The 26,222-nt window shown below is 29.4% G+C and overlaps 1 protein-coding gene across 2 annotated transcripts in view; it reads right to left on the reverse strand.

Moving 5' to 3' along the window:
• The window catches only part of LOC117178177 (sialin-like), a 40,721-nt gene that overhangs the window by 6,336 nt on the left and 8,163 nt on the right, over positions 1-26,222 (reverse strand). Inside the window, exons 1-8 of one of the 2 annotated variants that reach the window (XM_033369465.1) lie at positions 25,929-26,013; positions 22,095-22,300; positions 16,445-16,666; positions 9,363-9,447; positions 7,112-7,278; positions 6,793-6,942; positions 5,494-5,626; positions 1,947-2,200 (exon numbers count right to left, since the gene is read on the reverse strand). In XM_033369465.1, coding sequence (XP_033225356.1) covers positions 1,947-2,200; positions 5,494-5,626; positions 6,793-6,942; positions 7,112-7,278; positions 9,363-9,447; positions 16,445-16,666; positions 22,095-22,300; positions 25,929-26,013 — 1,302 coding nt within the window. Of the gene's footprint in view, positions 1-1,946; positions 2,201-5,493; positions 5,627-6,792; positions 6,943-7,111; positions 7,279-9,362; positions 9,448-16,444; positions 16,667-22,094; positions 22,301-25,928; positions 26,014-26,222 lie in introns of those variants that run through there. The other variant, XM_033369466.1, reaches the window with a different exon arrangement.

The following is a 26,222-nucleotide window of genomic DNA, read 5'->3' on the forward strand; positions in this document are numbered from 1 at the left end:
ATCTAGTCGGGAGTGGTGCTGACTGAAAACAGATGATTTGGAGCGATTCGCGCGCCATCTGTTGGTCATTCTAAGGACTTATTGAACTACCCTCGTATAAGAGAGATCGAAAGAAGAATCATTTTCTTGTAGCAAAGGAGTAGATATTTGTTTCGGAAAAAAATGTAATTAAAAAAATTGTTAATTTATTTCCGATCTAATCTAAAAAGGCGTTAAGTATTTTCTTTTATTTGAAGTGTTAACTTGGTTGATAGGGTTGGTTTCTTTTTTCACGGTGTGTGAAAAGATATCCACGCTGATTTATGGTTACTATCTCTGATGATAATACAGATTCCTTTCAAATTTAATGAGATATTCCAGAGTATTTCCAAATTCCTTGGAAAGTCAGAGTGAGGTTTTAGGATGTCACTATTTTCTTAGAAATTCGGTATTTTTATTAATTCAACTATTCCTTGTTTAGAATTATAACTTTTTCAATTGAAATATTAGCTATTGCATTATCAAACTACTTTCTTGAAACTTCATTTCGTTAGTTGATGGTTTATCGTTTTAGTTGTAAACCCTTTTTTTTTGTCAAAAATTTAACTATTTTGTAAAAAAATTCATCTTTTCTGGTTGAATATTAATCTTTTTGGTGACTACTTCATCTTTTTTATTGAAATCGAACTCCTCAAAGCCATGTGACGAGTGGGCCCCGTGACCAGATTCCTACCTTATCGACACTTTTTTTTATTTCCTAACTATTTAGTATTTTCACACTAATCGCCGCATCAATTTGAAAATTTGGACAAATAAAAAAGAAGCACTAAGAAAGTTGGGTCTGCTCCTAAATTTTAATAATCACGAAAAAAGATTTTTTGTAAATAATTTTGTACGGTACAGTAGGAATATGGTCACATGACCCATTCATCACGTGGCCTTACTTGCAAATTCCTTTAAACATTCATTTGGTTGAAAATTCATGTGTTTTGTTTTAATGAAATTAATTAATCTTTTTTGGCATAAAATCAATCTTTGGTTCAAAATTAATGTTATTAATTGAAAATGTAACTATTGAATGTTTGGTCAAAAAAGTATCATTTGATCAAAATTCAATATTCTGGGTGAAAATTAATCTGTTTAATTATTTCGTTGCAAATTTATTTTATTCGGTTATACATGCATTTTTTAATAGAAAATTTAACTAGTCTATTTCAAGTTCAAAATTTATCCATTACAGATAAAATTCAACTAATTTGTTGAAAATTTATCTTTTTCGCAAAAAAAGTTATATCATTAGTTTAAAATTTATCTTTCTGGTTAAAAATGGATTTTTTTTTAATTTAACTTTTTTGTTTTGAAAATTCCTTTTTCCTTCATTAAGAATTAATTATTTTAACTGAAAATCTAATTCTTGCATTTTGGTTTAAATTAATCTTCTTTAGTTGAAAGATTAACCGTTTTTTTTTAATGCGTGTGCTTTAAGTACGAATTACGTAATTTATGAATGACACCTTGTAAAATTCTGCATGACGGCTGTCACAAAAATTGATTTAAATAAATTTAGAAACAAATTTTGTCTGTATTAAAATTTTATTGGTCTCCTAGGTATAAGGTTTTTTATACCTACACAAAAATTTTAGAACAGTCAGGAGAAATGAAAAATTCGGCAGGAAAAAGTAACGGAATCTCGAAAAAGAGATTTTGTAGCAACCTAGTTAAATGTGCATTATTAAATACACTTTTTGGATGCAAATGGGAAAATAAAATTGATTAAAAGATAACAATTAAGGGAAAGATGCAGGCCTGTAGATAAAATAAGCAAACAGTTCAAATGAGATAAATTGGTGTCGGTAAATAGAAGAAGAAATCACATAGTATTATCAATAATTTCTTCTGAATGACTGAATCTATAAAATGGAAAGAAATTATCTCATGAGTAGCAGATAAGCTATATATATACTCACAGATCCGTGAAGAGCTTGAGTGACAAAATAATTGGCAGCTAGCAATCCAGCCGCACCCAATGTGGAGCAAAGCGCACAAGCTGCAGCCGCACACGCTGGCGATTCCGCAGGCGCGAGATCAGCAATTGCTGCTAATGCGCCTGCTGGAGCTGTTCCAGAAACCAAAAGAGCAGCAATTCCCAACCAAGCTGCCCCCAAGGCTTGGCAACCTGCGTATCCGGCCACAAAGAGCAATGCAGCTGGAATAAAATGAGCTGCAAAAAAATTCATAAATAAATTATTTTGGTTGGCGAAGATGTTTTTGTCATTTTATGTAACACGAAAATGCTTTCCTCGTTTTCTCAGCCTTTTTTAGAGCAGCAAAGAAGGTTTTTATTGGTTCTGAGGTACTTTACCGGCCTGGGCAGTAAAAGAGCACTTTCAAGGTCACGGCGTTTGCACGTCCATGCGCATTCGTTACTTCGACCCACGCGCACTCTTCTGCGCAGTATGTATCCCTTGAAATTAACCTCTAACTTGAGACGTAATTTCATGAGAAAACTTGAAAATCGTACTCTTATTACATAAAATATCATGTACACGAGGAAGTCTGCTTGCGGCCTCGTTCTTGCAAACTTACGCTAGACCGAAAGAAGAATATTTACTTCCTTGGTGCACAATATAGGCTATTCGTTTTTCTTTATTTTTTGAATTTCTTCATTTTATTATTTAAAGTTTAAAAGCACATAAGTGTACATTTTTCTTTTTTAGCGAATAAGTTTCTGATTTTTTTAAACTTCAAATACTCCTGATAAAGAGAAAGCCCTTAATACTTTTTACTTCTGATATTAGTTTTAGAGAAAATAAGTCCATTTTTTAAACCTATTACATTTTTTTTATTTCAAGCAGCAGTGGAATCATTAATATTTTTAGTTTGTTACATAAAAAATTAGAAATTTTCATTTCATTCTTCAAAATTAAGAGTCTAATATCTAAAGCAATTACAGAAAAAAGCAGAAATAAATTTTTGCTAACGAGAAATTTGTAAGTAGATAAATTTGAATTTTTAACCTGGAAACAGAACAGGATTCAATAGAGTCGACATGGTAAACATTTCCCATTTGATGGGTCAATTTTAACACGTAATGATCTTTTCTGTTGAAGGTAAAAATTACTCTGAAATCGCTGTAAATATTCCATTTTGTTTTTTCTGTTATGATAATTTGGCAGGACAACATTAACTTTTGACCAAACTATCAGATTTTCAAACGAAAAAGGCGAATGTGAATGAAAAAAGTTCATTTTCAAACAGTCCAATTTTCGACTAAACAGTTAAATTTGCAACCAAATATTTAAATTTTCGACTCGGAAATGTCAAAAAAGTTCAATTTTTAATCATATGAATTTTTAACTTAGCGTTGAAATTTTCAATTAAAAACATTATTTTTAACTAAATAAAAAACGAATTTTCATCAAGGTAGTCAAATTTCTAACCAGAGAGTTAAATTTTTAACATGAAATGATTAATTTTCAACCAAAAAGTTGCATTTTAACAAACAAAAATGATTTTATACAAAAACAGATAAAAATGTCTACAAAATACAAGAATTTTCAATCAAATAATTAAATTTGGAAGATGGAAATTTGAATTTTTAACAAATAAGTTCATTTTCAACTAGACATTTGCAATAGCAATTTGCAACCAAAAAAGATAGAATATCTACAAAATGAGAAGAAATTTTTTAAACAAAAAGACGCATTTTAAATAAAATAGTTGAATTAACAGCCAAAGAAATTTTATAGTCAAGAAAGAAAATATTTTACAATCAGCTTTTAACTAAAAAGCCGAATTTTAAACAAAACAGTTGAATTTACAGCCAAAAAACATAACTTTTCAATAAGATTGTTGAATTTTGAACATGATAATTTAATTTTGAACTGAATAATACAATTTTTGGCCAAAAAATATTAATTATTAACAAATAATGTTTAGTAAAAGCGTGGTAAAAAGTATTTCTTATTTAAAATATTTTCAAGCATATAAAACACTAAAAACGAAAAGTTGAACGGATTTCATTGTAAACAGCTGTTTCTCAACACAATCTACTGCTTACTGTTGAAAAATTTACATTATTTAGGCACGGCCTGCAAATATAAAAAGCCTATTTTACTTTTTTTAAGGCTTAAAAAATTACTTTAAAAAAATATGTTTTTAAAATAAATATACACAAGAAAATCAATTTTTTTAACATAATTGCACAAAAGAAGTTAAAATGAGAGAATATGTGTCTAAATACACAATTTGACTTTTGAAAGTTTATTTAATTTACAAAATTTCCTCCCAAAAATGTAATAAAAAGTTGTCTAGTGTTCAGTTCTCTGTACTCTCTAAGTCCGATTTAGTAGAAAATTCACTAATGAAATTAGTAGCATTGTTTCTGATAAGTTTCTTTAAAATGGTTTAGTTTTAGTTTGACATTTAAAAATAAATGAATAGTTTAAAGGGAACTGGGAAGATATAATTGAAAATAATTGTAGTTTAACGAAGACATATTGTCATAAAATTTAAACATCTTCGAGGCTTAAAGTGTGCAGAAATTTTCAGAATTAATGCAGAGTCACAGGCTCAATTTGATCCTAAGGAATATTTACGTGTCTTTTCTTGTACACAAATTAAAAATAATATTAAAATATTAAAAACCTACAACTACAAGTAGCTGGTTTGTATGGTGATATGTAATTTGATGTATCGTTCGTACAATTTCCACATTTTTTGTATTTTTCCCTTTATTTAATAATTTATTATAGTTGCATTACCAATTCCTTTTTCAAAGAATCTATATTATCATCCGAGAATAACAGAATTCCTTAACGTTCTTACAGGCTAGATGGAGCTATGCAATAAAATTTTGTCTGAAAAAAGATCTTTCGCTCGGCTGGGAATCGAAACACAGAATTTCCGATTGTCGGTCAGGTGCTTTCCCATTAAGCTACTAGAGAGATTAAGAGAAAACTTTCTTTTCAGAAATACACACATTATTATTCCAGGTGTTACAAGCAAAAACTTTCAAGGAATCTGTATTATCATTAGAGAATAACAGAATTTCTTAACGCCTTTACAGACTAGACGGAGCTATGAATTAAACAATATTTTAATTACATTCTTTCTGAAAAAAGATCGTCTTCTTTCGATCCGCTCGAAATCAAACCACAGAACTTCCGATTGCGAAAGGAGGTCTTTTTCAGAAAAAATTGTTTTTACCAAAATTGTAATTCTTTGCATCTAGTCTGTAAAGACGTTAAAAATTATGTTATTCATTGACGATAATACAGAATTCTGGAAAATTTTGACTTGCGACACCTGGCGTAATAATGCGTGTATTTTTGAAGAAGGGTTCTTCTCTTGATATTTTTGGTAGCTTAATGGGAAAGCAACCGACTGGCAATCGGGAAGTTCTGTGGTTTGTTTCCAAACGGAGCAAAAAGAGAATATTTCTTTTCAATAAAAAATTTAATTAAAAAGAAATAAAATTCTAACGCGAGAATTGAGGAAGAATTTTGTGCGTACCGGTATAAACAACAAGTTTCCTTGCAGTGGTGGTAGATACAATCTTTGATTCCCTGACGTGGTCTACCAAGAGGCCACAGGTCAAAGCGGCCATAAAGTGTCCAATGTGCGGCAAAGTCGTCAGTACAGAGTCCTGTTGAAAACGAAAACAAGGAAAGAAAAATGAGCAGTCACTCGACAGGAATGCCATAAAAAATTTAAAAGAGCGATTGGTCGCGTGGGTAAAATAACGTGAGAAAATGAAAACTTGAACAATGCCACGAGACAGGACAAGATATGAGACTTCAAATTCCGCGCTGTCGTATAGAAAGTACTCGTAAAGTAGGATAGACATAGGAGCACGCCCGCTATTTACCAGAGCATAAAAGGGTAAAACAAAAACGTATTGTTGTCACTTTGTCATGACACACTTATTTTGACTATAATGTGCAGAATTTCTAAAAATGAAACCAAGGATCCAACGACCAAATTTGAACAACCACCATAAATTCTCCTATTGCTATTTGAAAAAAGATGAGAATTTGCCTAAAAAAGAAAAAAAAATTATTTTGTTGGGTAAAATTAAGAAAGAGAAAAAAAGAGAAGACAACCAACCAACCCCTTCATTCGCTTTTTTATTTCTCTCGTCTTTTTTATTATTATCAAATCAAAATAAAAAAACATTTTTAAAACAAAAATCGTCAATGTTTCGGCACTCATGCAGGACCCTAATGAAGACAAGAAAAAATTGAGCAGACAGAAACAGCAACGGAACCCCGATGCTCTCTCCCTGATACCTGAACATCATGGTTTCGTTTCTGTTCATGACCGCTCAAATTTGTATTGCCTTGATAAGTGTGCAGAAACGTTGGCGATTATTTTTTACAAATGTTTTTCAGTGTAATTTCATCATTAAAATAAAAAGGGCGATAGAAATAAAAAAGAGAACGAAATGTATTTAGTTGGTTGCCTTCTCAGTTTCTTTCCTCTTTTTTATTTCTTTTCAAAATAAATTATTTTTCCTTTTCTTTTTACAATAAAAACATTTTATTGTGGTTGTCTAAATTTGTTCTTTAGATTCCTAATTTTATTTTGAGAAATTCTGCACGTTAACTTGATAATTGCACCTTAAATAGGATTTTAATCTTATTTAAAATCTTAAAATTTTTATTTTTGCTATTTTAAGCACTGTCTAATGAAAAAATTAATTTAAAAAGTGCCAAATAATACCAAAAAAAAATTATTTTTGTTTTGCCTGATATAAAAAATATGTAAATTTAAAGAAATGGTTTTACGCATAACATTTTTCAAACCACTTACGTTTGCTGTCGAAAAACCATAAATGAGTTTGAGGTATTTTGTCATCCCTAGGGCAAGCGTAGCATCACCCCATTGATTGCCCATGGTTGCAACAGCTGAAGCCCAAACTGGAACGGACCTCAAGAGTTTTCCCCAGGGTATGACAGCTGCCTGTTATCGAAAATAAAAGTATTTATATTAAGGTAAGATCATCTTAAAACCTTAAAAAAACTACCTTCAGCGGGAATTGAACCCAGATCTACCTGGGTTCGAATTCCGAACATTTTTTTTCTACAATTTTGTTATCTCTTATTTTCTAATTGTGCATGATAGTGCTTACATTTGTATCATGCTGATATGATCTGGGAAAGTCTTTGACGAAACGGCCGAACGTGAAGTACCAGCATACAGCCAATATGGCAAGACAATAGCAAAGGGAATCCCGCCCAAATGCTCGAACAACTGCTGTCCCGATCCAGCCAGTCAAGCAGTATCCCACACTGACAGCTGAAATTTTTATAATTGAAAATCCAACTGCCTGGTTGGAAGTTAAACTACTTTGTTAAAAAGAATGTATTTGTTAAATTCTGAACTATTTTTGGTGAAAATTCTTTTTTTTTTTAAATTAATTAAAATTTTTATTAATCTACTTTTGCTGCAAAATTTATCGTTTTTAGTTGAAAATTCAGTTATGACATTTTAAATTCAGAATTCATCTTTTTTGCTTAAAAATTGAACTTACAACTAAGTATACATTGTTAGCAATGGAAATACTTAGTAAAAAACAAATTCATGGTTTGAAGATTGAACTCTTTGTGTTAAAAATGCGTTCTTTTTTGGTTTAAAATTCTTTTTTTTTTATTGAAAATTTAACTACTCTATTATTGGTTTTAGAATTGATTCTTTTTTTATTTTTCTTCATGAATAATTTTTTTAATTTAAAAATTAACGAGTAACTAGTCCATTTCTGGTTGAAAATTGATCTTTTTTAGTTAATAATTCTAATATTTCATTTAAAATTTATGTATTTTGTTGTCAATTCGACATTTTTGGCAGAAAATTAATCTTTTTCATTATATATGCAACTACCTGATGGAAGTTAAATTACATTGTTAAAAAAAATTCTATTGATTGAAGTTTGATCTATTTTGATAGAAATTCTTTCTTTTTTTGGTTGTTGAAAATTATTTTTTTTTTAATCGGAAATTTTGTTAATCTACTTTTCATTAAAAATGGATCGTTATTAGTTGAAAATTCAATTAATTGGTTAAAAATGTAGGTATTTTATTCAAAATTAGTCTTTTTTGTTAGAAAATTAATCTACTAGATAAAAAAATACATCTATTTGTTTTAAAATGCCTATTTTGGTTAAAGATTTGTCATTTTAGTAGAAAATTCATTGCATTATTTAAGAATTTAACTGAATTAATTAAATGAAAATTCGTGTTTTTTATCAATAATTTTTTTAACTGAAAATGTAACTAGTAACTAGACCATCCTAGTTAACAATTGATCTTTTTTAGTTAATAATTCAAAATTTATATATTTTATTGTAAATTCGTCTTTTTGATTGAAAATTAATTTTATTTATTGGCAATTCAACTAGTTTGTTAAAACATAAGCTGATTTGGTAAAAATTAATTAGTTAAAGATCCATCTCTTTGGTTCAGAATTCCTTCTTCAATAGAAAATGAATATTTTTATAGACAATTCATCTTTTTAGTTAAATTGAAATGTTTTTTATTAAAAATTAAAACCTTTTTGGGTTGAAATATCAATTATTATATTTTTTGTTACAAATAATGTTTTTTTTTATTAAAAATACAACTACTTTGTTGAAATTTAAACTTCTTTGTTCGAAATTTTTTATTCTTGAACATTTATCGTTTTGGTTGAAAGTTTAACTATTCAGTTGAAATCGCCAATATCATTTTTTTCAAGTTTATATATATCTCGTTCAATATTTACTCATTTTGTTAAAGAATAAAATGTTTTGTTGAAAATTCATTCTATTATATTAAAAATTGACTTGCCTTCTAAAAAATTCGTCTTTTTTGCTTGACAATCCGACTACTTGTTTAAAAATTCACCTCGTTTGCTGGAAATTTCCACTATTTGTTTGTAAATGCAACAGTCTGGTCTCAAATTATTTTTTTTATGAAATTTTCAATATTTAATTAAAAAGTCATATTTTTTATCAAAATGTTATCTTTTACTTTCTCATGATTCAAAAGTTGCAATTCTTAGTCAACACTAATGTTATAGGGCTCATTTTATTCCTTGCAAAATTCTCTGAAAATCTTTTCAGTTACGTTATATTTTTAAAATGGTATTAAAAAACGATAGAATTGTTTATTTTCTAAATAATATTTTGCTTAATCACATTTTTTCAAATAAAATACAATTAAGGAGATTTGTAGAGTATATTTCAAGGAATCTAAAATATTTTTTACAAAACTTGGCCTTCAGTTCTCTTTAAAAATTAGTTTTAATTAACAAGAGCAACATTCTTAACGATTTTATCAATCTTTTTAAACAATTTTTATTTTTAAACTTGTGAGAACTATAGTACATCCTTAAAATATACTTACCAGCATAACAACTGAAGTACCAACTTCTATGTGTGCTTTTGAACCAAGTCATGGCAAGCATGTGTGCTGCAGGCATTGTTGCCCCCTGAACAAAACATACAAAAAAAATTTCTTTAATTTGGGTAATTTTTTTTTAAACATGTGATAGTGGTTTTCGATGTAATTTTTTCCCCTGAAACCGAATCTGACTTCAAAATTTGCCTATCACGTCAAATTTTGTTTTTTTTAGATAAACGGGGTATTAGCAGAAAGAATTAGTTCTATCAGCCAGTTGACCGTTTATATAAGTATACGTCAGTTTAGCATCTTTGTAAATTCTGTTTCCACTTGAGGTTGTTCCAACTGAATGAAAATTCTCTATTTTTCATGGAAATGATAAATTTTCATCATGTTTAATCGGCATAACAATAATTATAATCTGACTTTATGATAAATAAAAATGAAATGCGGTGTTGGGGAAATTCCTTGATATATGGTACTAATAACAGTTACAGTTACTATGCAAAAATAGTAAAATTGACAGTCTTCGAAACTGAAATTTTTCAAAAAAAGCTTCGCGAAAATTTACAGTTAAAAATAATGCAAACTTTACGTTTAACAATGAAAAGTTATGTCATTTTGAACCTTCACATTTGATTTTTTCAATCTGAATGATTTATAGTTGAAAACTTGAGTTTTGATTTTCAAAATCATAAAAATTAAAGAAATTTTATTTGCACATATTAAAACTTCAAGAGTTTTACTTGTAAATATTGAAACTTAAAAAGGATTATATTACATATGTAGAAGTTCAACTGAAGAATTTTCAAATATAAGCCTTCAAAATTGTAAAACTTCAGATTATCAATCTTAAATGTTAAAGAGTTTTCAATTTTGATAATTTACCATTCAAAAATATGCAAGTTTTTAGTAGATAATTCCAACTTCTGTAATTTTGATGATTAACAATTCAATTTTTTTAATTTTTAGATTGGAAATTGAAAACTCAACTTTTTATTTTCAAAACAGTCCAAATTAAAGAAGTTTAAACTGATATTCGTTAGAATTGAACAATTTTCAATTATAAATCTTAAAATTTTAACTATTTAAAAAAAACATTAAAAATTACATACATTTAAAATATAAATCTTGAAAATGGAATAATTTGCAATTCTATATTTTTAAAATTTTAGAATATATACTATAATTCTACAAAATTGTAGGACTATGAATTGTAAATCTTAGAATCGAAAAATCTTTCATTTAGAAAATTTACAATCAAGACTTATACAAGATTTAGGTTTTACAATAAAAAATTCTGTCATTTTGATGTAACTTTAAATGAAAATATAATTTAAAAAAATAAAATATTGCAAATTATTATTCATGTAAATTATCTTGTAAAAGTTTAAATAGTACATTTTAAAAATTGCAGATTAATGATTAATTTAGAAAACTTACAATTGAAGATGGAATAAGATGCAATTCTATAATTTTCATAATTAATAATTTTTAATTATAAGTCTTAAAAATGGTAGAATTTTGAATTCTAAATCTGTCAAATTGAATAGTTAAAAAATGTTTGAATATACAATTAAAAATGATGCAAACTTTAATTTTTACAATTAAAGTTTTGCAATATAGAAAATTTAGAATTGAAAATTTAACTTTTAAGTTTTTAAATCATAAGTTAAACTATTAAAAAGAGCGTTTAAAATTACATACCTTCAAAGTACAAATCTTTAAAATGGAATGATTTACAATTGTATATTTTCGAAATTCTATACTATTTTATTGTTAGTTCTAACTTTTTAAAGTTGTCGGACTTTGGATTGTAAGTGTTTAAAATTAAAGATTTTTCAATAAGGAAAATATTAAATTATGCAAATTTTTAGTTTGACAGGTAAAAATTATGTCACCTTGCTACTCTACACTGAGGTTTCTTCAATTTGGAGGATTTATGATTGAAAACTTGACTTTTTATTTTCAAAATCATCCACATTTAAGTCATTTTATTTATAGATATTCGAAATGGAGAGTTTTCAATTTTTATTCTTGAAAATTGAATCCTTTGCGATTTTTTATTTTAACAATTTAATCATTTCAAATTGATATGATACAAAATAGTGAAATTTTGAATTGTAAGTCTTTGAAATTAAAGTTTGTAATTTTGAAAATTTACAATTCAAAATTATGGAGATTTAAAATGGTTAAATTACAGTTTTTGTAATTTTTTACGATTCGCACTTGAAACTTTTTCAATTGTGAATTTTATAATTGATCTCCAGAATCATCAAAATTCAAGAATTTTCATGTATACATCTTTGAAATTGAAGAGCTCTGAATAATAAATCTTAAAATTGGAACTATACTTCTGGTTCCACTTTAGAAATTTCCCATGGAATTTATTACTCGAAAATTCAAAGATTACAAAAAAACTTTGATAAAAATAACAATTTTTGGTCACTTTAGGTTGTAAATTCAATTATATTTATAAATTTACTTCTTTTTTAAACTTATGATTTAATGTTAAAAAGTCAAACTAAATCTTTTTTGGATAAAAATTCAACTTTTTTTTAATTTGTTAGTTTAATTACTAAATTCACCTAGTTTCGTAGAAATTGCATTTTTCTTGGTTAAAAATTCAACTTTTACTTTATTTGTGTATTAATATTTTTTGGTTAAGAAGGCATCTGTTTAATTCACATTGATCTGTTTTAGTGAAAAATTGTACTATTTTGTTAAAAATTCATTCTTTTTTTATTTTAAAATTAATTTTTTAACTAAAAATTTATTCATCTTTTTTGGATAGAAAAATAATTTTGGTTGAAATTAAATATTCTTAATTCAAAATTAATATCTTCCGAGAAAAATGTAACTAGTTTGTAAAAAAATCGTTGTTTTTAGTTGGAAATTAATCTTCTTTGATGAAAATTAAATTTTTTAGTTGAAAATGAATTTGATTGCAAATTTAAATATTTTTATTTGAAAAGTCGTCTTTTTTTCAAAAAAATATTTTTAAATTCCAAATTTAACTATTTTATTTATGGTTGATTTTTTTTAGTTGAAAATTCCATTATTTGGCTAAAAATTGGTGTATTAAAAAGTTTTGTTTTTTGGTAGAACATTATTCTTTTTGGTGGGAATTTTACATAAATATTTATATTCAAATCTATTTAATTAAAAATGAAACGATTTCCTTAAATTAAAAATTTACATTTTTATTGAAAATTCATATTTCTGTGTAGAAAATGGAACTATTTTGTATGAAATCCATCATTAGTCTTAAGAGTATTTTTGAACAGACTTAAACATATTTCTAAAATTGTCAAAAAATTAATCTGGAAGATTTTCAGGCATTTTTTTAAAATTTTGCACATATTATTCATAATTAAAGGAAAAAGTCCAATCATGTTAAACGATATTCAGATTTAACTTTCAACAGTCTCGAAATAATTAAAAATCAAATTATTCGAAAATTTCATTAAGATTTCTATGAAAATTAAAAATATTTTTTTATCTTATAAAATTAATTTGAACAGTAGATTTAAGAAGATTTCAAACTCCGACTTTGTAGCATTATTTTGAGAGGATATTACTATAAATAATAAATTGTTGAAACAATTATGTTTGTTAACTTGATTTAATTATAACCGCATTACAATTTTAAAGTGGACCAAAAGTGGAAAATATTAGAAAAAACTCCGACTTTCTAGCATTATTCTAAGAAGATTTTATTATGAATAATAAATTAATTCAACTATTATGCTTGTTAACCTGATTTGATTATTGAAAATTAATGCCGTTTAGTAACTTTTTGTAACTATTTTATTGAAAATTGATCTACTTTACGGAAAGCTTACCTTTTGATTCACCTGATTCACCTGATTTGATTGAGGATTTAACTTTTTAATTACATTTTTTTTTAAATTCTATTCATCTGCTTTTGATTTAAATTAAAAATCTTTTCTTGCTTAAAATATCAACTATTACATTTGTCGTTGAGAAATGACCTTTTTTCGTTTAAAATTCGACTACTTCTTTGAAAATTGAACTACTTTGTTGATTGAAAAATGAATGTTTAACGAAAAAGACGAATTTTCAAGAAAGTACATGAATTGCTGCAAATTTTATTTAAAAATAACATATGTTTGATGCTATATGGTAAAATATGACAATTTATATTTTCATAAACAAATTAGATGAATAAATTAGAAATTTGGGAAAATCAAGTACAACGAATTTATTCCTTCCATTCAAATAGATTGAGATTAAATTGCATGGCTAAGTTACTCACAAATCATAATAAAAATGTACTAGTAAATATTTTTATGAACAATTTATAATAGTTAAGTATTAATTTAAATTGTTATATTTTACCAATTATAATCGAAGACATATTATTGTTAATAACATTTGCAAAAAATTAAAAAATTAAGGGAAATACAACCTAAAAAATACGTAGAATCAAAATATTTTGTTACAAACACTATTTACAATAATGGATATTCTTAACTTTTTAATTATTTTTGTGATTAAACGTAATTCTAATATTAACATGTACATTGAATCAGCCTAATTATACAATATTTTGAAATTAAAAATCGTAAGGTTAATGAATTTTAAACTGAAAATGTTAACAAAGTGAATAATATGTAAGATAGTAACATTAATCAATTTTCCAACTATTGCCGTGTACATTTTATAAATTTTAAACTATGTGTGTGTGTAAAACTTAATTTCTTTAGAATCATTAGATGGTAAAATTATTGTATTTCAAATTGAAAGAATTAATAGTTCAATCATTTTAAATTTATAGAAAATGTTCCCAGACGAATTATTGCAGATTGATACATAAAAAATAAGTCAAATCTCGCTTTTAGAACGTTACAAATGGTAAAATTTGCGAAGTTTTCAACTTCCAGTTTGAAGGTCTTCAAAACAGAATAAATTTAAATTCTAGGCTTTCCAAATTAGAATAATATATAGACATTCTATGAATGAGCATTGCGAATACAAAGGGATTATAAGTACAATGGATACTAATTTCAATATCTCAGGTATGTTCTCCTCTAATCCGAAGCGAGACATACTGATTGAAGGCAAGTGAGGAGTAGAATTGGTGGGGGTATACTTTTAGCGTAGTCGGTTATCCTGCACTGGTGTACTCCGATCTGCACCGAAGCAGGTCGGAGTGAGAAGGAAGTAGTAAGAAGAAGCGATCGGAGTGCACTTGGAGTACACCAGTGCAGGATAAACGAATGCACTATTAACCAGGTACAAATGCGAGTCGGGCGATGACCGGTCACTCGCGTATGGAATTGATATAGTGTTGTTAGAAAAAGCGAGAAGGCCTTAAGGGAGATGCTGAAAAGGTTGAGAAGATACCTGGATAGGAATTAGTAGGTTAGCGATGAATGCGGAAAAAGTTCAGGGTAATGGTCTACAGAAAAGAAGGTGGAAGGGATAATGGAGATGAGTGGAAGTCGAAGGAAAAGAAAGTGCAAGAGGTGAAAGAATCTGTGTACCTGGGCTTCCTGTTTCAGAGGAATAGGGGAGCGGATGATCGTACAAAAGATAAGATTTAGGAGGTCAAATGTGGTTATGAGGCAGGTCTAAGGATTGGGAAAGAATTCGTTTGCAGATGATTTTGAAATAAAAATAAAATTGTCCGTTTCGATAGCGATAAGTGTGCTATTGTATGGAGTGGAGGTTTGGGGATGGAATAAAAGTGAAGAGGTAAATAGAATACAGGAGAGCTATGTAAAGTGTATACTTGAGTTGGCAAGGAATACACCTAATTATATTAATATAAGAGGAGACGAAGAAACGAGTTTAGGGAATATAAAAGAGAGCCAGGCATGTCAATATTAGGAGAAATGTTTCGAAGAGGGGGGAAGTAAGCTGGTTCGGGAGTGTTAATGGAAGAAGGAAAACAAGCGAGAGAGTGGAAAGATGAAGGTCGAAAGATAATGGTATTTAAGAACGAATGGGCTGCAAATGGATGTAGGGAGTATAATAACGTATTTGGTTATCCTACACTAGTGCACTCCGATCTGTATCGAAGCAGGTCGGAGTGAGAAGGAATAAATAAGAAGAAGTAAGAAAGAGCGTTGGGAGTCAGAAGCTTCCAGCGAGGATTATATGTGGTTCCATGAAGGGTTTTAATAGGTTCTTGGCTATGCAAGGTTAAAACAGTGGTTGGAGGGTTGCGAGGGGGTGGAAAGGAGTGAAATAAGCATATTGGTATTGATACATTTAAAAGGATAAGGATAAAAGGGCAGCAGCATGGTTGAAAGAGGTATTGGGTAAAATGGAGAAGAGGAGAAAGAAGGAGGAGGAATGGATAAGGGAAGTTCGTAACTAGGAGAGGAAGTAGGTATAAGTTCGCTGTAAATATTATAAATAGTAGATAAGCATAAGATTATAACATGTGTGCAGGCGAGGCGAGAAAGGACAGGCGGTAAGAGCGAGCGGTAGTAAAGATAAGGTGTGGATGGATGTTAATGCGTAAAGATTAATTTAAAGAAAATTCTGTAAAAATGTAAATGTAAGCAAGTCCATTTTTCAAGGCCAGTAGGTTAAAAAATAAAAGTTCGTCTAAAAAATCCCGAATTAACTTATTAATTTTTATTTGCATCTAATTCCTACTGGGATCAAATCATGTACGCTCGGACTCCAAACATACGAGCGCTCCACAGATACGATCGCCCCGACTACAAAGGAACGAGCGGACTTGTTTCCCCTCTACGCCTGCTCTATTTGAGAGTCATGCGCGCAAGAGTGAGCGATGCCTTCAATTCGACGTGCGCATGCGCTTAGTAGGCCTATGTGGGTTCTCAAGCATCATTCCCAAAATCTAAACGTCGCAGGAGTGGGAGCCCTTTTGACGTTCGTATCTTAGAATTTGCCGATTCCCAAGCTTCTCGTCTCTTTGGAGTTCGAGTGTATTTAATTTAAAGTTACAAATAAAATTTTGGCCTATATTTTAATTTCATAATTAGGCCATCAAAAGAAGAAACATGTAATGGGTGCGCGTAATGCGCCATTTTTGCTAAATTATTACATTTGTTTAGTTTTATTTAAATTTTAAATAAACTTACGGTACAAAGTCCTTGTAGAAGTCTAAGGGCAACATGAGAGGGTCCTCTCCAGGCAGCTGGAACCAAAAGGGAAGCAAGACAGGCGCTGAGAACGGCTCGAGAAAAAACCATAGATGGACCTGAACGGCCCCAAACTAAGCAACCTCCTAGGATGGGCCCCGCAACTTGGCCCCATAAAAATGCCTCTCGCATGTTGGACTCTGCTCGCTCTTCTGCAGGCATCTTAACGGTATGTACGGTGACTTTTTAAATTTTAAAATACTAACATTGCATAAAAGAAAAAAGAAACAATGTTTTTGTACTACCCCTACCAGGAACTATTATGACTATTATTATTATTATTTCCGTGTAGGGCTGTCCATTTGAGACCCGTAGCACTTCGGTTAAAACCTATTTTTATATTTTAATTAGGTAAGCTTAAAATCACTGCGTGAATTGAATCACAACCAGTGATAACCGGCGACTGAATCCAACTTTATTAGAAGTACAGTGAAACCCTTTAATAACCCTCCCTTCTATATCCCTTCCGAGAACTGACGCTGCGCCGCAGGTAGGTGTAACAAGAGCTGCGCAAGGTGCGCTGGGTCTGCGGTTGTCACTTCGGCGAGCACTCAAGCGTGAACAAATAGAAGAGGAGTGAGATAAAGTGAGTTAGTTCCCACCCACCATCAGCCCCAACATCGGCGCTATAGAAGAGTTTCACTGTACTCGCATTTGCCTGGATGTTTGGCCAGGGGAGAAGAAAACTACAAGAAACCACCTCTCGAATCCAACAGTTTTTTCAACAATCGAGTTTGAAGGCAGACATTCGAACCTACCCATCGAATGCACACAATCATCCTCTGCGTTAAACTTCCCGCTCGAAATGAGTTAAAAAACGTAGTGAATACACAACCCGACCTACGTTGCAGATAGTCACCCATCAAAGTTCTATCCGTGCTCGAAATGACTTGACATCTAAACTCTTCCTGTGTCTAACTAATTTCAACAATTAAGTTAAGGTAGATCTGAAATATGTAATTCGAATAACTGTATTACTCATTCATCGCATTTGAGATATTTTAACATGACTATTGCTCACGCATTTTTTAAATTAAAATATTAAATTAAAATTAATAGAAAAATATTTGTAATTCATAGTGCCTTCAACCTGAAATAATATAAAAGAAAATCAAGGGCAATATTTTTTTAAAACCGATGAAAGTAAATATCTTTTCTTCATAATTATTATCTAATATTCTTGTATAAACACAACGTAAACGAAATCGTCTAAGATTAATGTTTTCTGTGTAACATAACCGATATTCAGTGAAAAAGCTTAACATAACCTAAAACTGTTCAAAAATTGTGAGTCTTCTTCAAAATATAATTTTTTTAATTAAAAATCCCAATTTGTAAGGTAAAACACTAACATAACCCAACATTGTTAAAAGATTCTAAATATTGTTCAAATTAGGATTTTTGTTTGAAATACTAATTTTCAATGTAGCGCCAACGTAACCTAAAATTGTTTAAAAATTACAAAACTTCTTTGAAATCTAATTATTTTTCAATAAAAATTTTTTAATTTCGACAAGGGACACTAAAGCAGTCCGATATTCTTCAAGCTTGTAAATTTTATTATTTAAAACAAAAGTCATTCAGCTAACGAGTTTTTGTTTAAAAATACACATTGCAAGTGAAACACCCGAATATAACCCTAAAGTTGTTGGAAAATTGTCATAATTTAATAATAAAGATTCAATTTAATATTAACAAAATCATTTGTCGATAGAAATACTAATTTCCTACAAAAAACTAACAAACCAAAAAAAAATTGTTTAAAATTATAAATCTTAAAAATCTAATGATTTTTGCTTAAAATAACCGATTTCATGTTAAACATGTTGATATAACTTGAATCTTATTCGAACTATCCTGATTTTCTTTTTAAAATACCAAATTTTCGCGTTAAGCGACAACAGAAACTAAAATTAGCAAATTTATCAATCTTCTTTTAAATCTTTTTTTTATTATTATAAAAAATACAAATTTCTGACGAAAAACACTTATATAATCAAATATTATTAAGCGGTTATAAATCTTGTTCAAATTATACTAATTTTTTGTTTAAAATACATAGAATACCAATTTTTCATGTGAAACGCTAACTTAAACAAAAATTGTTGAAAAATTTTAAACATTTAAAATCCAATGATTTTGGTTTTAAATCTCAATTTCCAGTAAAAATTCCAACCAAACCGAAAAACGTAAATTGTTGAAAATGTTGGAATCTTTGAAATTTAAGAATTTTTTATTTAAAATATCTATTTCAATAGCGTGAAGCACTAGCACCTCCTAAAATTGTTAAGAATTGCAAATCCTTTGAAACTTGCAGACTTTATTTTTTCAAATACCAATTTTAAACGAAAAACACTCAAATAAATCATGTATCATATTAATCATAATTTATTAGATACTTTAAAGCTTCTATCAAAACGCGCAAGGATATTAAGAAGCACAAATTTGAATCATTTCGCAATAGGACTTTTACGATTTTTCTTATTAAAGGAGATTATTTATAGATTTAATTAGCAAAATGTTTAATTTAAGATACAAAATCGCTTTGAATAATGAAAAGAAAATCGGATTAAAAAAAAATGATTGCGAGATTTTAGAGACATGTTCTTACACCAATTTTTTGAGATAGGATTGGTGATATGAAGAAAACGAAATCAGGTGGCATTTGACTGATACAGTAACGTGCTTCGGGAGTTTGTCGGTTCAAATCCTAGGGCAGAAAAATAAAAAATGTCGAATTCCATCCAGGGGTATTTAATTTATCCTTTCTCTAGTTTACCCTGATTATGATTTGATTTCTCATGATTCCATTCTATTTTTTCGCAATTTTTATCAGTGATGATTGGATTTTTGAAGAACCAAAGTATCAAAAAAGTTCCATTTATTTATTTTTTTTAATTTTTGCAAGCTCTAAAATAATTTTTGTACAAGTAATGATGGGACTTATCCCTAAAAGGTACTCATGAAATAATAAAACTAAAGTGCCAAAACAGTTTGAAATATGTCTTATTTCCTCATCATTCTTAGCACAAAATTACAGCAAAGTCCCACTTAGTTTTTGTTTTGAATTTTTTTTTATGATGGAAGTCATTTTTTGGAAAAAAAATACTTGATAAGTTCCATTTTCATTTCTTTTGAAGCTTTGTACAAATAGTGAAGGGATTTACGTTTCCAAAACCTACTGCTTAGATAGGACTAAAATACCAGAAAAGTTCAAAATTTTATTAATTTTAAAATTCGTAAATAATTTCTAGGATAAAAGTGTAATTAAAGTTCCATTTGATTTTTTTATAAATTTTTACAAATGCTCGTGATACTTATACTGGAAAAAGTACTGCTGAAATATTACGAAAGTGCCAAAAAATTCAAATTTTTCTCTTTACACCAGGACTTTTTTTTAGAAAATAAGTACCGGAAAAGTCTTTATTAGATTTATTTAAATTTTGATAACCCCTAAATAATTTTTTAGACAGAAGTCCTAGATAAATTCCATTTTTTTTACGAAATTTTGACAAGTGCTGATGGTATGTATAATACATAGAAGTACTGCTGAAATAGGTCGAATATACCAAAAGAGTTCAAATTTTATAAAAATCCTTCAAGACTGTAAAAAATAAAAAAAAAATTAAATTAAGAGACTCAACGTTTAAAAAATTAGGTCATGATTTTCCTATAAGTTTGTCCCAAGAAAGTACAGCATAAACAAAAAAAATTAAGCGGGACTTTTTTGGTACTTTTGTTCTAAAAAATCCTTGTGAAATGGGGTATAGTAAATTTTGAGCATTTTTGGTACTTTAGTCCTATTTCAGCAGTACTTTTTTGGGATATCAATCACATCAGCATTCATAAAAATTTCAATAAAATAAAATGGAATTTTTTAAGTATTTTTGTCCCTAATTGGACTTTAACAATTTTGTAAGAAAATAAGCTTAATATTCTTTTAATAAATTGGACATTCAAGCAATCAGCGCCGCATTAACATTTTTCGCGGCCTGGGGCTAAACCTCCAATTTTGCTGCAACGTACGTAGTTTTCTGGGGTCAGGGGCCCCTCGGCCCCCTGGGGCCTGGGACACTAGCCACACCGTGCCCCTTGGTAAATCCGGCGCTGCAAGCAATGGATAAACTTTCTCCTCACAGAAATATGAATATTAAAACTTCGATTAATAGCGTAGCTCTTTGTTGAAATCTGCTGATTTAAACTACCTTGGAATGAAAATGGTGAGATCTTCTCATGTATTAAGTAGATAATTTCTACAATGCAAAAGTATTTTATAGCGCCTTTTGAAGACAATGGCCTGTTGTTGTTCTAGAACTTTACTTTTTTTATTTGCTAAATTAGAGACCGAAAATAACAAAATAGCAAAATTACTATAACATGAAGCATCTAAAATTAAAAAATTGTCCAAACACTTGTCTCGAGCGAAAAAAAATTCCCCTTCCATTTTCTCGAAACCTAACAATATATTTTATTTAAACTTTTTTGTGAAAATTCTGAAACTCAATAGCTAGTAAGGGAACACTCACTTTTTTTTTAAATTGAAAATTTGATTTCTTATCACCGTCTAAATTCGAGAAAACATTCCCGTCAAGCAAAAAAAAAACTTTTGTCTTCATTTTCTCGAAATCTAACATTATTTTTTATTTGAACTTTTCTTGTATCGATTTAGAAACTCGAATAGTTAAAAAGAGAATTTTTTATTTTCTTTTAATAAAACATTTGATTGTTTATCACATGCCAAATTTGATAAAAACATGCCCGTAAAGCGAAAAAAAATATTCCTCTCTATGTTATCGAAACCTAATACCAATTTTAATCATAGCTGTTTCGTATTGATTCAGAATCTTCATACTATTTTTTAATCACACCTTTTTTGTATCGATTCAGGTATTGAAAATGTAGAGAGAGAATTTTTTTAAATTAGAAAATTGGACTTTTTATTACTGTCTATTTAAAAACATTCGAAAAATGTTTGCATGTAAAAAATTATCAGGGCAGACTTATGTTCAGTTAGGAACTTTTTTAAACCATCTAACCTAGACGGTCTTTTCGAGCCCTAGTCGGGTGCTGGCTAGCCCGTCAGGATAACAAATTTCCGAGATATCTCATTTAAACATTTTTGTCGTACATTTCCAAAAAGTGCCAGGGTGTTTAAAAGTATCAAAAATAAAAAATAAGCTCTAAGAAAACGTATTTCTTTCCTCGTCATTTAGTCAGTCTTTTCAAGCTCTAACTGGGTGCTGTGTAGCTCATCAAGACCAAGAGTTTGTTCAACTTTTGTATGCAAATATTTTTTTACACATTTTCAAAAATATTCAGGATGTTGAAAAATATAAAAAATAAAACATTTAAATTAAAAACAAAAAATTGTTGTTTTTTTCACCATCTAGACAGTCTTTAATATCATTTTTAATATCATCCATCTAAAATAGATTTTCACAAGACCGAATGTCAAACACAATATTAACTCTACTAACTTCTACTCAGCGCCATAATAGATCGTCTTCACAGCACTACTTTCGTCGGCAGGACAGTCTATTCTGGGAAATTTTTAATATTTTTAAATTGTATTTATCATGAGAGCACCTACTTCCATTTGGATGAGCCCAACATCCTCGGTTCGATTTCTGCTACTGATGTTGACCAGCATATCACAATGCCAAGATGTGTCGATAATGGCATGATTATCTTTTTGATTAGCTAGCAGAGCAACTGAGGAACTAACTTCCACTGATCCGCAGAGAGCAAATCCAATAGCCACAAGGGCGGCGACTATGTGCCGAGCACGTACTGCCGCTAAAAAATGTGCAAAACATTAAAAATAAAAAATTGCATTCTAAAGCAGCGTTCACATATAATGTAACATTAAAAGGGGAAGGGGTTCGTGTTTCGTTACGGCTACACTCGAGTTTCCTCCCACGATCAGAAAAGCTGTAAAATTCGGCAGAAAGTCTGGAAACACCTTAATAACTGGCTAGATAAAGTATTATTCACATGGGTCAAGGACATTCTTGAAGTCACTTCCCACGAGAAATCCAATGGTGGACCTCATTTGACCTTGAACTTGACTTTCAAGGTCATTTGAAGTTCAACTTTATGTTTTTAAACGGGAACCGCTATTTTTGACATTGGCAATTGAAAGAGTGGGATATTTTTACGTTCAGATATTTACTCAGGTCATAGGAAAGGTGTAACATTCCACGAGAAATCCAATAGTGACCCTCAATTTGACCTTGAACTTGACTTTCAAGGTCATTTGAAGGTCTAATTTGTGTTTTTAAATGGGAACCCCTATTTTCGACATCAGCAATTAAAAGAGCAGGGAATATTATGTTCAAATATGTACTCAGGTCATAGGGCAAGTGTGACTTTGCAGGTCCGCTGAAGGTCCTTCAAACTTAAACAAAGCCCGGCTTGGGTTAACGGGATGACTCTGTATTTCCTCAGAGCAAGCTCATTCTTAAAGTAACTTCCAACGAGAAATCCAATGGTAACCTTCAAGTTGACATTGTACTTGACCTTCAAGTTCATTTGAAGTAAGCTTAAGTTTGAATGACCTTCAGCAAACTTCCAATATCATACCTGAGTACATATTTAAACGTGAAATTTCCCACTTTTTCGATTGCTGATGTCAAAAATAGGAGTTCATGTTAAAAAACACAAAGTTGACCTTGAAATGACCTTAAAGATCAATTTCAGAGTCAAATTGAAGGTCACCCATCGATTTCTTGTTTAAACTTACTCTAAGAATGACCTTGAGCCATTTGAATAATATTTCATCTGGACAGTGATTCAGGTGTTCTTAGACTTTTTGGACACCCTGTAGTTGCGTTATATCCCCTTACGTTTATTTTCATAGAAAAACTATTTTTTCGGATAAAAATGCAAAGTGTTTGATTGAAACTTAAACTTATTTTGATTGAAAATATCAGCTATTACATTTTTTGGTAAAAATTCATCTTTTTAGGTTGAAAATTAGTTGTTTTTTGTTAAAAATTAACTTTCTTGTTGAAAATTTATATTTTTGTGTGGAAAATTCGCCTGTTTTGTAAAAAAAACCCGTCTTCTTACCGAAACATTCAACAATGTAGTAGAAAATTGAACTGTGCGATAGAAAATAAAAGTATTTAGTAGAAAATTTACCTGTTCTGTAGACAATTCTCAAGAAAATTCTTTTTTTTTTTTGTTGCTGAAAATTAAATTTTTGTAATAAAAATTTTAATATCTTATTTTTGGTTAAAAATTGATCTTTTTAGTTCAAAAGTTTAACTATTTGGTTAAAAATGTATGTAATTTGTTGGAAATTCGTATTTTTTGGTCGAAAATTCAACTACAGTGAAACTCTTCAGTAGCCCTTCCGAGAATTGACGCCGCGCCGCAGGTAGGTGTAACAGGAGTTGCGCGGGGTGCGCGGGATCTGCTGTTGTCACTCAGGCGAGCACTCAGGCGCGAACAAACAAAAGTGGGTTGGGCTCTAATGAGTTAGTTCAAACCCACCATCAACCCCAAAATCGGCGTAAACAAATTATTAATGTTTATAAATATCTTCTCTTAAATAATTCCTAGAAAGCTGCGGGCTTTTCTTTAACTGTAAACTTATTGTCCAATTTTCACTAAGAGTGTTATAATAATAAAAGAAATTTAACAAACCAATTTATTAAATAAAATTGTTTTAACAATGTATTATTGTTTTTACCGATATTCAATTAAAGTAATGCTAGAAAGTTGTTGATTTCTCTTAAATTTTCAGCTTTTTTGTCTTTTTAGGTAGGAGCCCATAATAAATCATTATATTAATTTAAACAGAAAACGCAGTCAGTAACTACTTAAAGGGCAGTTTACATTTAATATGATCCCTATATAAAATTTGAGAAATATTTCAAATATCTGTTTTATTTCAGAAAAATATATTTACAAAAAAAAGAGACTTTCTCAAAAATGATTTTGCCTATTTTGTATTTATTACTTGTTCATAAATACAAAGGCAAAGCAAAGTTAAACATGTGAGAAAAGGCAGCAAATTTCTAGTACTTATCTAAGATAAGATAGTTATAAACAATTATAAATTGTTTAAAAAACTATATTTGTTAACTAGTTTCTTTATTACTTTACTAAGTAAACAGTGAGTACAACATTAACCTTCAACTGCTAGAACGTTGAAATTTTTCGTTCCACCTAGAACGAGTCCAGCTGACCCGTTGTAGGTTCAATAAATTCAATAAATAATTAATAAATGAGACAACTTTTTGGAAAAAAAGACTCGGTTGGCAAAAATTTCTGGATCCCTGAGACACGTTCTAACACTTGAGGGTTACAAAATTTTAAAAAACGCAACTATCTGGCATTAATATAGTTGAAGAGAGTTAAAAACAATAATAATTTGTTTCAACAATTATCTTCGCTAAATTTATTCAACTATTAAGTCACCTCAAAATTTATTTTGTCTATCATTCTTGAAATTTTTTGTTAAAATGCACAATATGAACATCTGGGAAAGGTACATTTTCATAGATATCAGAAAGAGGGACCTTTTTTGACTATGAATTGCCATTCACATTTTGATTCGATTCCAAGGAAAATGAGATTTTGTGTCTTAAATAATAATATTTCTTCAATTTTAGAGATAAAAGACAATATTTTATTACTTTGAAGTACAGGAAGCATAATAATCGCATGGAACATCTGCTAGATGTCCGAGTACTTTTGGTTTGAACTTAACGAGGCTAGCCGTGCTATTTCTTTCTCTAGATTATTTTGTTGTTAAAGTTTAAAAATAAAACATAATATTTGAAAAAGGCACGCACATGACACATGAAGTCGTAACTTTCCTTATATCGACAATAAAGTCACATGCTACCTTGATACACGTGTATCTATGTTTGCATTAATTCAGCATTGTGTTCAAAGATTCTCTTATCACGAATTACAAATAACTGGCTCCAGTCTACATTCATTTTTAGAAAAGATATACGTATTCGTCAGTTAACGGATTTGCACATTTCTGACCATACAGTAAAATTATAAACCGAATAAAAAATTGAATGCCAAATTATATAAAACATTAATTATATATATTACACCGATCTTTCCAGAACAAACTAATGTTTTTAAGTAACAGTTTTTATTATTAATTTTTTTTTCTTTAGACCCTAAAAAATAAAATGAAAAATAACATTAGATCATCCTAAAACTCTAACCAATACTAAAGATAAAAAATAAAACTCAGCTGTAACAAAAACTATGTGTGCACGTGGAACTTTGATCTGATCACTCTTCGGTGTAAAAGTCATTCATCTTGTTCTTCGAGTTTGATGGATTCAAATTCTTATTGAATTTCCGGTTCCACTTTTTAAAATTAACTACCGTTTTTGTTTTGCTTCATAAAATTCTTCATATTCTTTATAAACATTTTTTTTTTACGAACCTCGCACTTCTTTTGCAGCTTGTTTTATTTGTACACTGCCACGCTTGACGAACTGTACACTACCTCTCTTGACGAAGTCTGCCATCTCACAAAACTCAAAAACAGGGAAGCTACTGAGACATCTTTCTTATCACGATCATGTTATTTGATTTTCTTGAATCATTATCTTATGACAGTCGCGAATAAATTATAGAACCAATCATTTAGCGGCATAGTGGCCTCGACTTTGATATGAGAACGATGATGCAAGACAAGGGGCCGTACATGAACTACGTGAACTATTTTAGGATATTT

The sequence above is a fragment of the Belonocnema kinseyi genome, chromosome 8, assembly GCF_010883055.1.
Source record: "Belonocnema kinseyi isolate 2016_QV_RU_SX_M_011 chromosome 8, B_treatae_v1, whole genome shotgun sequence".
Taxonomy (NCBI): Eukaryota; Metazoa; Arthropoda; class Insecta; order Hymenoptera; family Cynipidae; genus Belonocnema; species Belonocnema kinseyi.